This window comes from Prunus mume, linkage group LG5, assembly GCF_029339155.1.
Source record: "Prunus mume cultivar Tortuosa linkage group LG5, ASM2933915v1, whole genome shotgun sequence".
NCBI lineage: Eukaryota > Viridiplantae > Streptophyta > Magnoliopsida > Rosales > Rosaceae > Prunus > Prunus mume.
In genome coordinates, this window is record NC_142702.1 from 23,374,989 (window position 1) to 23,389,817 (window position 14,829).

General features: G+C 37.9%; 2 protein-coding genes across 5 annotated transcripts; one reads left to right on the forward strand and one right to left on the reverse strand.

Annotated features, from left to right (window-relative positions):
• The first annotated feature begins 129 nt into the window (after window positions 1-129).
• LHY (Homeodomain-like superfamily protein) lies at window positions 130-7,372 on the forward strand. 4 transcript variants are annotated; one of them, XM_016796765.2, is made up of 9 exons: window positions 131-464; window positions 818-849; window positions 1,083-1,274; window positions 1,362-1,473; window positions 1,659-1,720; window positions 4,709-4,942; window positions 5,036-6,301; window positions 6,426-6,617; window positions 6,699-7,372. In XM_016796765.2, the coding sequence occupies exons 3-9, from the start codon at window positions 1,236-1,238 to the stop codon at window positions 7,101-7,103; spliced, it is 2,310 nt and encodes a 769-aa protein (XP_016652251.2). In that variant the 5' UTR covers window positions 131-464; window positions 818-849; window positions 1,083-1,235; the 3' UTR covers window positions 7,104-7,372. The 4 variants fall into 4 exon arrangements, with proteins under 4 accessions (XP_016652252.2, XP_016652251.2, XP_088907750.1 ...); XM_016796766.2 differs by having other exon boundaries at window positions 130-464; window positions 818-1,274; XM_089051624.1 differs by lacking the exon at window positions 818-849 and having other exon boundaries at window positions 133-464.
• A 611-nt stretch (window positions 7,373-7,983) lies between these two features.
• Window positions 7,984-13,526, reverse strand: LOC103342351 (Protein kinase superfamily protein). Its single transcript, XM_008245974.2, is given in 14 exon segments — window positions 7,984-8,579; window positions 8,702-8,772; window positions 8,859-9,147; window positions 9,472-9,833; window positions 9,909-10,076; window positions 10,079-10,218; window positions 10,348-10,402; window positions 10,570-10,681; window positions 10,824-10,904; window positions 10,997-11,090; window positions 11,798-11,865; window positions 12,230-12,288; window positions 12,630-12,747; window positions 12,900-13,526. Coding segments are annotated over 14 exon segments (2,106 nt in total). The 5' UTR covers window positions 13,152-13,526; the 3' UTR covers window positions 7,984-8,342.
• Between the last annotated feature and the right edge of the window lie 1,303 nt (window positions 13,527-14,829).

Consider the following 14,829-nt stretch of genomic DNA (forward strand, 5'->3'; position numbering starts at 1 on the left):
GGAAAAAGCGCATGTGTGGGCTACAACTAACGCAGCCGCTAAATTTGCGACACGTGGCGTGATCCTAAGGCACTCTCGTATCAAGTAGAAGGCTTTAAGGCTTTGACAGCCTCAAGTAATTAAATAAGAAAAAAGAAAATGGAGGGGAAATAGTAGTGGCTGAGATTGCTCCTTGCTCACAACAACTGGAACTTCTGGTGTGTTGGAGCTTTGGTATTAGGTCTCTGTGCACAGCTCCCTCTGTCAAGCCAAACTCACTGCCTTCTATAATATACTCTTTTCTATTGAGAGCCTGTGAAACTATCTTTGATTTTTGCCAATCGATTTTTCGAAGCCATTCGGATCCAGCTGCCATTGCTGGAAACTATGCCTTCTCCGGCGAGTGTCCGTTGAGTTGATTGAAGTTGAAGCCAGTCGCTGTCTTCGTCTCGAAAGCTCTCAGTCCACCATGGCTTTCTCAGAAGGTACGCTTTCGATTTCCTCAGGGATTGATTGGCCTTGTTCTTCTCCACTCTCCGTTTGGTTGCTGATCAGAAAATTCAACGAGCTAAAAAAAGTTCAAAGTATAAATCTATACATGCTAAGGATGAAGAAGAGGACTGATAAAGTTCATCTCAGCTGAGGAGGTGGTGGCGAAAGCTCATGTTTGGACAATTAAACTTAATTTTCTAAATTTTGTTGTTTTCATTTTCTCGGCAACCAAACAGATGGTTAAGATTGCAGAACAAGGTCTGTCTGAGTCAGTAATAGAAATGGATGTTGTTTACTGATCAAACTTTCTCTCTCTTCTTGTTCGCCTTTTTTCCTTTTTTCGTAGTTAAAGGTTTTGGCGTGTTCCGGTTCGTTTTGGTGAGGATTCTGAATAAGGAAATTTATTTTAGTTCTTTCGGTGACGCGTCTCTCTCTCTGTGATGCGCGGTGGAGTCTGAAATTTTCATAGATCAGTTCTGTTTTCGATTATTGGTTTCTATAAGTATCATCTAGTTAGCTTCAGTGCATATGAAATTGGACTGCTTAATTCTGCTGCTATAAAATCAGAGACGGATCTCTACCGATTGCTGTGGCTTGTTTTCTTTTTGCAGTAACATCACCTTCTCAGCTCTTCTTTAGTAGGACAACCAAGACGGCTTTACTCGTTATAAAGCTCGCTGCTTTCATAAATGAGAGAAGGTCCTTGTTCTATCCCTTGCTCGTCAGAGAGGATTTGAAGCAGCGCAAGCTGCGCAGGTCCGGTAATGGACACACAGTCATCTGGAGAAGATTTGGTCATTAAGGTAACACAGATGGACTCTCTTTTGTTAAATTTGGAATTGCCTAGTGAGGTCTAAGCAGCTGAATTCCTGTGTTCCTGTTATTGGTAGGCAAGAAAGCCATATACTATTACCAAGCAACGAGAGCGATGGACAGAGGAGGAGCATAACAGGTTTCTTGATGCCTTGAAGCTCTATGGCCGAGCATGGCAGCGCATTGAAGGTTAGTTTGAATTTTGTATTATCCCTTTGGTTCATTTCTTTACATATATATGTTGAGAAAGGGCTCCAAGTGGATTTGTTTGCATATAAGTGTCAATTTCTTTTTAGTCTTCAGCTGAATCTGCCAAGTATCTTTTGTTAGCAATGAATTGAAATGCTGTTTCTTACATCTTTTTTTGTTTGCAGAACATATTGGAACAAAGACTGCTGTGCAGATCAGAAGTCATGCTCAGAAATTTTTTTCAAAGGTCAATTGGTACCTTCTCACCTTATGCTTATTTGATATGTGGTTTTTTTTTTTTTCCCCGTCCTATTGCTTGGTTTTCCAAAATATTGATCCTTTAATTTGCGTTTCTAGGTTTTTATTTTTTATGAAATGCTGTTGGTAATTTATTCTATCATAGCAGGTGCATTATAGTTCCGTTGCCGTGACTATAACCATGATGTCATCTCATTTAGCTATGAAAAACTATGAGGCCTTTTACAGACTCTTGTAAATGCTACTCTGGTAGAATGCATTTGTTCTTTCATATGATTGCTAGCCATACTAAATTCGATAAAAAGGATGGCCCTGTGCTTGAGGTTCCGTCAATGCGAGGTCTGGAAAGGGTAAGATGTACCCACCCATACCACTGTTTTCAAAGAGGATGTTTCCACGACTAAAACATGCAACCACAAGTTGTTTGGGGCAAGCCATACATGGAACTGGCTGAAATTATTTTATCTTGAAATTTTCAATGTTATGCATGAAAAACCAAATGTATATGCGGAAGTGACTGAAATATAATTTCAAATTTGAACACAAATGCAGTTACTAATTTATTAAGTTTCTGTGAAGGCTTGTTTTTATAGAAAATGGGTAAGGGAATTCGGTTTTGCTGCAGGGTTTCTTACTGGTTCCTATCCTTTGGCTGAAGAAATCCCTGTAGAATATGCCCAAAAGTAGATGTCAACAGAAAGTTTGGGAAGAAATTTGTGGTAGCAAATGTTGGTTTATTGTTATGATGCTGTCAAGGAGATTTCATGAGTATACGATAGGGCCAATTTCATCTGTAGGAAAAGATGTACATGCCTTCTCAGTTAGGAAAATATCAATAGATGAGTTGTGTGGTTCTTTCATAATTTCAAGATGTCAGTCATGATCTTACTAAATGGTTCCTAGCCATTCATTATACAGGAGGGCTTGACCTTATAGAAAAGGGCGCCTTTGGGAGTTTTGAAAGGTATATTGGCTGCTCTCATATGATTATACCTAGTGTAGCATCCGTATAGATCAGTAACTGGGAAAGTTATTGCAACATACCGTTTATGTGACAGGCCCACATTGTGGACTATAGTATGTACACTGATTTATTTTCTCAGCATACTCAGAATGATGTATGTTTTTAGAAAATTATTGCACTTGTTAGATGAATTAGCTGAGATTGACTTGTCTACTAGGCCTTTGATTGATCATCATTCATCATCTACAAGGACTTTGATTAGGAAAATTTGATTTTAGGATTAGTGTGGATGGAAGGGCACATGATTTTGCACTCTAACTGCAGTTCTGAGTGAGTAGCTTAAATTTAAAGACATATAGTGGCTCGACTTCAATGGATATTCTTAGGCTTGAAAGAAAGAAAACTTTACTGTTGGGTTTAAAGGTGAAATGGAGGCTACAGACTGGAGCATATAGGTATTTTGAGCATTTTATGGGTATAACTGTATAGGAGAGAGAATTTTGGTTTAGGTACGGCTAGGAAAAGTGTGGAACTTGGTGCTATCAGGTGCTGTTAATAATGAAAGAGCAATGGAACTGGTTGAAATTTGATAGAGAAAAGATGGTGTCATGCCAAGGTAGGGGTTTTAAGGTTTTCAGAGTGATACATAGGGATTTGCTTATTGAAAAACTGAAGGAATAAATTTGTGAGAAATTATGGCTGATCGCAATTGGGTTTTTAAGGTTTTCAGAGTGTTACATAGAGTTCGCTTATTGGCTGCTTCCTTTCAAAAGACAATGGATTGATATTGCAATAGAGTAAATATTGAAATACTGAAGGAATAAATTTGTGAGAAATTATGGGTGATTGTAGTACTTGCACCCAAAGAAGGATGTATTTCTTGTATTAAGTTGATTTCAAAGCTCAAATTATCTCTTAAAAGCTAGATATGTGATGAAGTTGGCATTTTGTAGTGCTTGGAACTGAACCATGCCTCCACCAGAGGTTGATGGGTTTCACTCATTGTTTATATCATGTGGCTAATACAACAGAACTAAAACTCCGTAAGTAAGAACTTTATTGTGTGGAGGGTGAAAATAACTGGATTCCACTAGTTTCTACTGGTGCAAAATTATTGTTCCTTTTTATTTTATTTTATTTTAAAATTCTATCGGGGATTGAGGCATTTGGAGTCAAGGCAGCAGGCGTAAATAGAAAAATCTTTACTGTAGTACCATCATTATACTAGATTTCATAGCCACCCCAAATCTGGTTGAAAGAGTAAATATGGTTTACTGGTTGTAATGTTTTATCTGTACTCTGAATCTTAAGTCGCTATTTGTTTGGTTTACTTATTATAGAAAATATAAAGAAAAGAAAAGGTCATATACAACAGTATATTCAGGTGGACCATGTTAGATGTTGTCTTAGATAGGTTAGTCCCAATGAATTAATATGCCATCGAGTTCTGCTGATGATTGATGGTCCTTATTGGAATCTCTCATTGGCAACATAGAGTGAGGCTAACTTTGCACAAGTTCTTGAGGGGATCAATAGACATCATTCTTTTTACGTTACAATGGTGTGGTTCCATAATGGTCTTGCTTGGAACTTCAGAGCGAAAAGCTTTTGCACTTATGCATGAGTTTCCAGTGTAATACCTTTTTAGTGGCTCAGTCATGGAAAGTTCGAAACAATTTTCAGTTTCCAACCACCATCCTCTTCATATCAACACTACTAGACCATACCATGAGGTGATTATCCTTTTCTTTCTCCTTTCCCTCCTAGAGTACAGATGTCTCAAACAGCACATTACATTGATATGCACTGGTTTCTCTTAACAAATTCTGCACTGTTTTTTAGGTCCTCATTTCATATAGGTTCAATTAACGATGCTTGAGATCTTCCAAATTCATCAGACTATTTGAGACATTTCACTCAATTCTTTTGGCATCTGACCACTGCATTTGGTGCCCAATAAAACTTGTATTTAACTTCAAATATGAATTCTGACAAAGAAGGTTTTGCTTCCAGCTGGAGAAGGAGGCACACGATAAAGGTGTTCCGGCAGGACAATCAATTGACATAGATATTCCGCCTCCACGCCCCAAAAGGAAACCAAGCAATCCTTATCCTCGAAAGTCTTGTTCAGCTGCTTCTACATGGGCCACATCGCATGTGGCAGCAAAGGATGGAAAACTTTTATCATCAACATCATCTTCGCATTGTAAACAAGTAGTGGACTTGGAGAAAGAACCACTTGATGAGGTTATTATTTTTATTATATATTTTTCTGATCCAAATACATTTCATGTTCTTGCAATTCCTGTAATAGTACTTAACCTGTGACTTCTTTATCAGAGACCTATCAAAGAAGAAAATCCAAGAAATGGAAAAGAAAATCAGGATGAAAACTGCTCAGAAGTCTTAACTATGCTCCTAGAAGATCATTGTTCCTCTGTTTCTTCTGCAAACAAAAATTCCATACCCACACAGGTGGCACTAAGAAATGCTCGCACTTTTAGGGAGTTTGTGCCTTCCCTGAAAGAGGTAATAAGTCAAGATATAACAAATGATTCTTATGTCACTACTGAACTTAATGGAAATCAGAATTTGAAGAAAAATGATGCCAAAAAGATAGTTCAAGATAATGGTACAAGTGGAGCCTCAGAGTCAGAGAACACTAATGCTTTTCATAAGAAGTTGGTTCAAGGTGAGAAAGCAGATTATTTGAATTGTGCATTGCCAACAGATGGGATGCAAGGAACTCAGACCTACCCGAGGAATGTTCCTGTACACGTACTGGATGGGAGCCTAGGAGCATGTAATCAAATTACTCCAGCAGATATGTCATTCGCGGATACTGCTTTTCATCCTATGGGCAGGGTTCATGGACAGCCTAACCCTTTTGCAAATCCAACTGCATCTACTACTACTGAACATGAAAGTAATGCATCAAGATCTTCTGTTCACCAATCATTTCCAGCTTTTCACCCTCCCTTCACCCCATTACACCATGGTCAAAAGGATTACCAGTCATTTCTGCACATGTCCTCCACATTTTCAAGTCTTATTGTGTCTTCTCTGTTACAAAACCCTGCAGCCCATGCTGCAGCTAGCTTTGCAGCCACATTTTGGCCTTGTGCAAATGCAGAAAATACAGAAGATTCTCCGGCATGCCCCCCGGGAGGTTTTCTATCTAGGCAAATGAACTCCCCTCCAAGTATGGCAGCAATTGCTGCTGCCACCGTAGCTGCTGCATCTGCATGGTGGGCATCCCATGGATTGCTTCCCTTGTGCGCTCCTGTTCAAACTGCTTTTAGCTGTCCTCCTGAGTCCATGACTGGGGTTCCATCAATGGATATTGGTGAAGCTCCTGCAGCCAATATAGAGAGAGGAGAGAATTCTCTTCAAATTCCTTCTTTGCAGGATCAACAAGTGGACCCAGAACACTTGGAAGCTGTGGAAGCTCAAGATCCAGCTTCAAAATCACCAAGTGTGTCATCATCACACTCTGATAACGGAGGTGCAGAACCTAATATTGTACTTAAAGCTGCTGCTGATGAGAAGGTGGTAGCATCAACCGAAGAAGTTAATGATTCAAACAATGCAAAGAGCAGAAAACAGGTTTTCTTTGATATTGTTCAGTCCGCATAGGATGGACTACTAGTCCTGCTTTCATCACTTTGTACTTTTCTTCCATTTTCAATAAAATCTTGTTTCTTATTTATTTTAAAAAAAAAAAAAACAGGTTGACCGTTCTTCGTGTGGTTCCAACACACCTTCCAGCAGCGAAGTAGAGACAGATGCATTAGAGAAGCAAGAGAAGGGGAAGGAAGAACTGAAAGAACCTGATCTAAATCACCCAGCTTCCGACTCTACTTATCGTCGCAGTCGAAGTATCATCAACATTAGTGATCCATGGAAGGAGGTTTCCGAAGAGGTAGCCCAACATAGGGATTGATTTTGATAAATCTGTTTTTGGAATGAATTGTTATCTGATCATGTTAACTACCTTTGTTAGGGGCGTATGGCCTTTCAAGCACTATTCTCGAGGGAGGTATTGCCCCAAAGTTTTTCACCTCCCCCCAAGGACAAAGAGCATCAGACCACCACAAAAGAAGGAAAGCAGAATGCTGAGGACAAAGGTGAAGATGCATCGCTATTAGACCTAAACAAAAAGACATGGGTGCCATTTTCGTGCCACCCGGAAGTGGAGAAAAATGTGTCACCCGTAGGAGACAACAATGCAGAGGGGCTGCTGACAATAGGACTTAGCCAGGGAAAACTTAAGGCTCGTCGAACAGGATTCAAGCCTTACAAAAGGTGCTCGGTAGAGGCCAACGAGAACAGGGCAGCCAATTCCATCAGCCACTGTGAAGAGAAAGGTCCCAAGAGGTTACGCTTGGAAGGGGAAGCTCAAAATTGACATTTGGCATTGCATTGCAAATCAAAGGAAACCTTTGTTGTTGCATGCAATCTAATCTATTTCCCCTTTATTTATATATTGTTCTTTTGTGTTTCATTTCAAGTCCAGCAGATCAGAAACTTGCCTTGGTGTGTACCATATATAATCTACATTTGCTGATTAACTATCTTGAACCCTTGGAACTGCGCTTGAAAGATTTCCTTAATTAGACTTTAGCTAAGAAACATTTTAAGTATTTGATGGGACTTGATATGCCCAGTTTCCTTGGACTCTTGTCTAACGATTTTACTCTAGAAGAACCTGCAGGTTGCACAGAAACCCCTGTTGTTCTTGCTAGTTCAACTTATGACACATTTTGTGATGTGATTAGAAGCTTTTGCATGCATGATCTTTTTATGGGAAATTCACTGTTATACCCAATATAGGAGCCTAAATTATAAAAAATCCATATATGAAATGGACTTTAGAAACACACTCAAAACTCATTTACAACATAACAAAAATGTTTTTTTAACTTATTTTAAATTACAAAACTACCATTGATTTCTTAAAACAAACTCAACTCCAAAATCTCATAAAAAAGTTTCAAACACTCAATAGGACATCAAAGTAATTTAATAATCAAAATTAAATTCAATAAGTCCGACTATCATTTTTTGGATTTGTTCATTTTTTAATGCTAAGAATGAGCATATGACTAAATCTCTCTTCTTCTTTTTTCTTTTCGAAGCCTAATTATTATTTTCTTCTTGTTTGTGGGGCTTCAGCTCCCCTCGGTTATTATGAGCCTTACTCAAGTTACATGGAGAAAAATATTTTAAGTTAAACTCCCATTGTAAACAAAAAGATAAAAAAAAAAAAGATAAAAAAAAAATAGTAATAAACGTGAAATTCGGCATTTACTGACCACCATCACCATCCATATTTACAGTTTTTCCCATATAAAGAATGGAGAAATTTATTTACAGGAATTCATGCAATAAGGGTGATCTTGTGTCCACAGTGCCTGCAGGCTATATTATATACGTTCCTATTTAGCTGATATATATATATATATATATATATGTATATAATATATGTCAATGCTAATCATCATCACTCATGTAAATAAAGTGATGTCTCATTATCATCCCCCCAAAGTTCAAAACTGCTTGCTGATCTTGCCGTGATTTACCCCATACCCGTAATATGCACACAAAAAAGCCGGTTTTGTCAATGGCTGTACACGGAGGGTCATATTTACTTAGTCCGGGAGTGTGGAGATTGCACAGGAGCAGGCTGCGACTTGAGAAAGTTGATACGACGGGACTCCAAGTTTACAATGTACTGTTGGATTCGCTTCTTATTGGCAGGAGTCAACGAAAATGGTGGGTTAAGTGGCAGGGATGTTGCTTCTCCCGCAATAAAAGAAAGCAGAAGCATAGCCTTCGAGTACAATGCTTCTGCACTACCCTTGTTCTCCATGTACTCGTCTACCTGGAACACAGGCAAAATTTATTTGGTCAGAGATTTTGTAATCTGCAAACAAGATTACAGATGTAACATGAAAAAAAAAAAAAAGGAAAAAAAGATGGAAGCACACAAGGAAGTTTACTTACAGCACCATCTGTTCCAACTACTAGTGCTTTTTGGAAAATAATTTCCATCGCGTCTGGCACTTCAGCAGCACCTGCAATATATATCACACATTAAGGAGCAAAAGTTCAAATGGAAAACTAGAAAGCATTATCACAGATAGTTTCTTGACAGCCTAACCATCCATATCTTGGATACGATAGGATAACTTCTCTGCCCGATCAAAGGCACCAATAAAACCTTGCCCTGCCCACATTGAAACAGATGAAGGCCTGCTAAAATCTACACTTCCTGAGGCGTTTGGTGACAAACCAGCACCTCCCTGCACACGTGAGGATTCATTCGCTGAACTGCCTTCGGGTAGTTCCTTCGCTTCACTCCAAGTGCTGCAAATTTGAAGAGCTTTCTTCCATATGGCCAAAACAACCAGTTGAACTGAAAATGAGTCTAGAAACAGTCCTGCCTTATCCTGCAACCAAAAGTAACAATTACCTTGATAAATTCCAGAAAAAGTCAAGAGCCGTTGTCTAATCATGCTAATATAATTAAGTGACTCCTTGTGAGGATTCTGTGTGCACTCATGTGCGTATGTTTGTGCGCGCGTGTGTGTGTGTGTGTGTGTGTGAGAGAGAGAGAGAGAGAGAGAGAGAGAGGGAGTTCTGTACAAACAAAAGAAAAATGAAAGTACACTACTGTAAATAAAACATCATGATATTTTTTTTAGAACACAATAAAACATCATGATATTGAACTAAGTAAATTATGTTTGGTGCAGGAGAACTGAGTGATGCACCTTTTCCTGAGACAGATCTGCAAGAACCTGAGCGTACTGATGTAACAGATGGAGCCTAGTAGAAGGATGCAGTATAGATAGTCCTTGCACTTCCAGTAACAGGGTTGATCCACAAGATGTTGGTGATTTAGCGGATCCACAAGTTTGTGAACTTTCCACACCAATAGAACTAGTTGCCTGCTCCTCTGTTTTCTTTGCAACTGATATATCATGATCATTCTGCTTTGAACCACTGATAGAAGCTCTCGTAGTGGAATTAAGTTGCAGGGATGTTTCAAGGTAATAAGAGAAACTCTCCATTGACGCAAAATGAGGATTGACCATAACATAATCTTTCTCAATGGACTCCATTGAATCAGAAACTGGAGAGGCAAACCAAAATAAATAGTTGAAACAAAGCACAAGCATTCAAAGGAATTACAAATTGAAATACAAACCTCGAAGGTGATCCTGTATGTTTGGATCTTGATTAATAGATTTCCTCAGCCTATCACATGCAACATCTTGCACAAGCCCTTGAACACTCCTAGTGCTGGATGTACTGCCACAATCTTTTCTTTGTAACTTTTTTCTGTCATGTGCAGATGGAAAATCTGAACTCAGATTTTGCTAGATGAGTTTATGGAATGCTTGGAATTCAATTGCAACCTCTTATCGGAGACAGAGGAATTAGACTGTTCAACCATCGATTTAAGCGGTGGAAGTAGTGAAGTGTGTTCAACATTCTGAGGAGCTGATTCAGTTTGACTGCATATATATATATATGAGTATATAAGTACATATCATATCATACTTAACATATACCCAAATTGTACATAATGTCAAATGTACCATAATCAATGAATAACACAGTTTGAAGGCTGTGGAATGCTTTACCTAGCTTCTCTAAGAAACTTGTGATTGAAGAACTCCGTAAATGATAGTCTCTCAACTGCAAATTCAAGTTTTGACTTTTACATTGTAGTTTTGTGGAAGGGTAAACTAAATTCTTGATATTCACATGACAATATGAGTAAATTCTCACTCTTGAGCTGTGATTGTAAATTTTAAACACACACAAGCATAACACCAGAGACACCTTAATATAGCAATCATGACCTGGATTTTGACGTAACAGGCTTCTGCAAAGATCTACACAATCTGCATGCAATTCTTCCAAAGCACCTTGTGGAAACCGCACCCCAGTAGATGTCAGAATATTTTGAAAAAGCTGTATATAGCAAAAATCATTAAAAGACACAAGATAATCCTTTCAAATATTTCACACTACTAGTCCTTATTTGGGAAGAAAAAGTTAGGAAAATTCTAAATCTTTACAACTGAGAAAAAAAAAAGTTAAGATTTCCACTGACCTGTAATTGACAATTCCCATCAAATGGCGGCTTCCCAGTCACCAGCTGAAACAAAATTGCTCCAACACTCCATAAATCAGCCTGCAAAGACCATAATGTTAAATTAAAGATGACAACAAAAATGGCAAAGATACTACAAGTTTGTCAATAATGTCACTTTCACATTCTATCACCTTTGCATCATACTTTTGATTCTGAATAATCTCTGGAGCCATGTATAATGGTGAACCACATAGTGTGTCAGCCAAGTCTTGGGGCGTGAGGGATCTGGCAGACAGATGCATCCAGGCAATGCCCAAGTGCAAAACATATTTAGAAATACTTCTCACCAATAATTTACTTTCAATTATTGCTAGAAAGAAGTGACCAAAGCTTTTAAACTCTTCCTGTGAACTCAACTGCTTCAGATAATTTTTAGCAAATCGAATTTTTGCTTTAGATAGGATTTGCGTAATTTTAATAAACTTCTCTACATAAACATCCAAACAGTTCATGCCGTCTCAAATTTCTCACAAGTTACAGTAAGATATCTGCATCTCTCAGTAGTAGATGTTACTTTCATAAACCACATGTTATGAACGAAAGGTTTGAATAACAAAGAGAACTCAGAGGCTGATGTTCAACAAAAAAAAAATTCTTATCACATGGTCAAGTTGAAGGTCAAACAATAGAATGAGCTTCTGGCTAAGCATCACACTACCAATGTAAAAGGAAATGACACAAGAAAACTTTTATTGGGTTCTTCTCGGCAAGCCAAATAAGTGGGATAATGCTGTACTGGCATTGGTTGAATATGTTAGTTATGGACCACTCCATTATGAAACAGTTGTCATAGCAAGACCTCATAAAAACACCAGTAAACTAAATAAGTACACCATTTACTATACAGACGGCAGACTTTTTACTTCAGTTGCAGCATTAAGTTCACAATCAATATGGAAAATGCCAATGCAAAAAGATTATTAAACTTTTACCTCGCAAAACCAAAATCCCCTATCTTCAGTAGTGGGGTTTCTTCAATGGTTGTTGACAAGAGTAAGTTCTGCAAGTTTTACCAGAAATCGACAAGTAAGTCACTAACCAAGCAGAATAACCGCCAAATTTGTCGAAAGTAATCGACAATATAACGCCAAATTTGTCAACAGTAATTGACAATATATCTATATCTATATATGTATATAAATCTTCTGAAGAAAGACAGTAATCGACAATATATCAAACGTCATTAACATATCAAACTTCTAGCGAGTCACGACTTGTGACCAAACAAAAAAGCATAATTCCCAGACAATTTTGCAAGTTATGCTGATTAATGTGCCTATGATAAACGCCCTCAGGATTAGCTCACCTACAGTTGACTTTATGGAGAACATATAAAATTCTGGTTCATCATGAAAACACAGTACCTGTGGTTTTAAATCCCTATGAATGAGGTGCTTTTCTTGAAGCACTTGCAATCCTGCAGCTGCTCAGGGAAATCCAAATTAAACACGTTAAAGTCCATTAGTATCTACTTATCAGAAGAAACAGAGGCCAAAAACAGAACAGAAAAGGCAAACAATCACATTTAAGAACATTCCCATTAGCCTAATCATAAATGAAAATCCAATCATCCAAAGATTATTTCTAAGAAAGAACAGATACCAAACTGGCCAACCATTTAAAAAGTCTATAAAAATTTCCAATTAACGAACCGGAATTTAATCCAAAAGTCATTGAGCACAAACCCAATCATCTAAAAAAAGATGAATTTGAATAAAAACTCAAATTAAAAGTACAGTTGAGCAGAGGGAAAAAAAAAATTACCCAATTGTCTCATAAAGTGCTTGGCAACATTTTCCGAAACTTTCCCATGTCGATGAATATAAGCAGCCAGGTCACCGCCGTCACAGTACTCCAACACAAGGTAAATTTTGTCCTGGGTCTACAAAAGAACCCCAACCACCGTCACCGACATTACACACAGATATAAATAAATAATATATATATATATATATATATATATATATATATATATATATAACACTAAGAACAAAAAAAAAAACCTCCTCGAAAAATTAAAAATAAAAAAGGTACCTGGATGGCCTCGAAAAGGCGAATGATGTTGGGGTGGTTGATGGTGCTTAGAATGGAAATTTCTTTGAGTAAACTGTCGCTGACTTTTGGGCTCAGCTGTTTCTTGTCAATTTCTTTAACAGCAACTTCAATACCCAGTTGGCGATGCCTTGAGCGCCAAACCACCGCGAATGAACCCGACCCGACTTTTGGGCCCAGTATGTAGTCTCCGATAAGGCGAGACTGATTCGGGTTTGGGTCCCGAAAATCCATGTGTGCCGTACAGTCTACAGAGTCTGTCTAACGCTTGCTGTAGAAGAAGATCATTGTCAAAATTTCAATTTCAATTGTGGGTTTTGAGTAAAGCTATGAACTTGATATGAGAACGGTGCAGATGGATGCTGATGATGACGACGATGATGATGCAGGTTGTTGCGGAAGTGGGAGTGGAGGTTTTGTTGTATTTAAGAGGATAAAGGGAACAATGGTCATATTGGAATTTTTGGAACCAAAAACCAAAACCAAAGGAAGAGAGAGACTTTATTTACTTTTTGCGTGGAAAAACGACGCCGATTGTCAATGAGCGCTTCAAGCACAGCACAACAGAGAGAGAGAGAGAGAGAGAGAGAGACACACACACAGATGCTGAGTGCTGAGTGCTGAGTGCTGAGTGGATGGCTTTAATATCAGCAGAGGTTTTGAAGTTTGCTTACTGTGGTAAATGCTCTGTTTATGTTTCTAATTGTATTTGCTTTGGGTTCCAATTGTATTTGTTTTGAGATTTTACCTCATTCAGAGCTAAATAATTTCAAGAAATTTAAATTATTCAAAAATTAAGTAGCTATTTTGGCTAGAAACCAACCATGACCAAATTTTCAATCCTAGTCCAGCCCTAATTCCTATGTGATTGGGACCCTGGCCCAGATTGGAAATCCCTCTGGTCATATGAATACAAAATGCTAAAACAGGTTTGATTTTAACTTTCTTGCGTATTGGTGTGAGCTCAGTGCACTTGCCCATATCTTAGACAAATATACAAATTCAGAGGCCCACATGTGTCCTGGTCCAGATCAAGATCTCATAAGATTAGACCTGCAAGGAAAGGAACATCAAGTTTTGGATTCCCAGGAGACCTGAATGTTGTAGTGGATTTTGTTTTGGAACAATGCAATTCAATTTACATAACTAAAAGAGAGAAAAACCCACAAGATGGTTGTTGAAAATTAATGAGCATAGAACCAAAAAATAAATAAAAATTAATGAGCCTAAATTGAAAAAAAAAATTAAGAAGAAAAGAAAGGAGAACAATTTACCTAGCCAACAATGGGATGTTTTATTATACAATGTATAAAAGTTGTATTTTTATGTGAAAACAAAGGCTAGGATGACAAATTTGAAACCATTAGGGATTTTTGAGACCATTTGAAGAGGTTGGGCTAGGCAGGGTCACTTACCAAGCCCAAATTGAAGAAGTTTATTAACCATGGGATTGTTCATGTCCAAATGGATTGTAGTAGGACCCAAAAAGGTCGAAGCTACATAACAATGGATGAGTTGATAACCATTCATGGCTATATGATACACTAATGTTACGATTTAATGTTACTAATCTTTGGTGATTGATCTCTTTGCCAGCTTAAGGGAAATTTTATTTGATTTGTTAATTAGTTAGTGTAGTCCCCCTACAATTGTTAATGTTAGTAAGAAACATCGACAGAGCTAGGTATAGGCCTGAGGTTGCCATGACATCCTAACCTCCATACAAGTCTATTCCGTCATCAACAAGAAAATTATCCCTTACTTATCAACCGTTATTACAGTGATTAAGTGCAATAACAATTGAGTTCATGAATTTCTTTTTTCTCCAAACTGATTTTTTTTAAGTGTTTTTGAGGTTTTAGGGGATTAATTATGAGGCAACAAAGACCTCTACACTTTACAATATAAACTA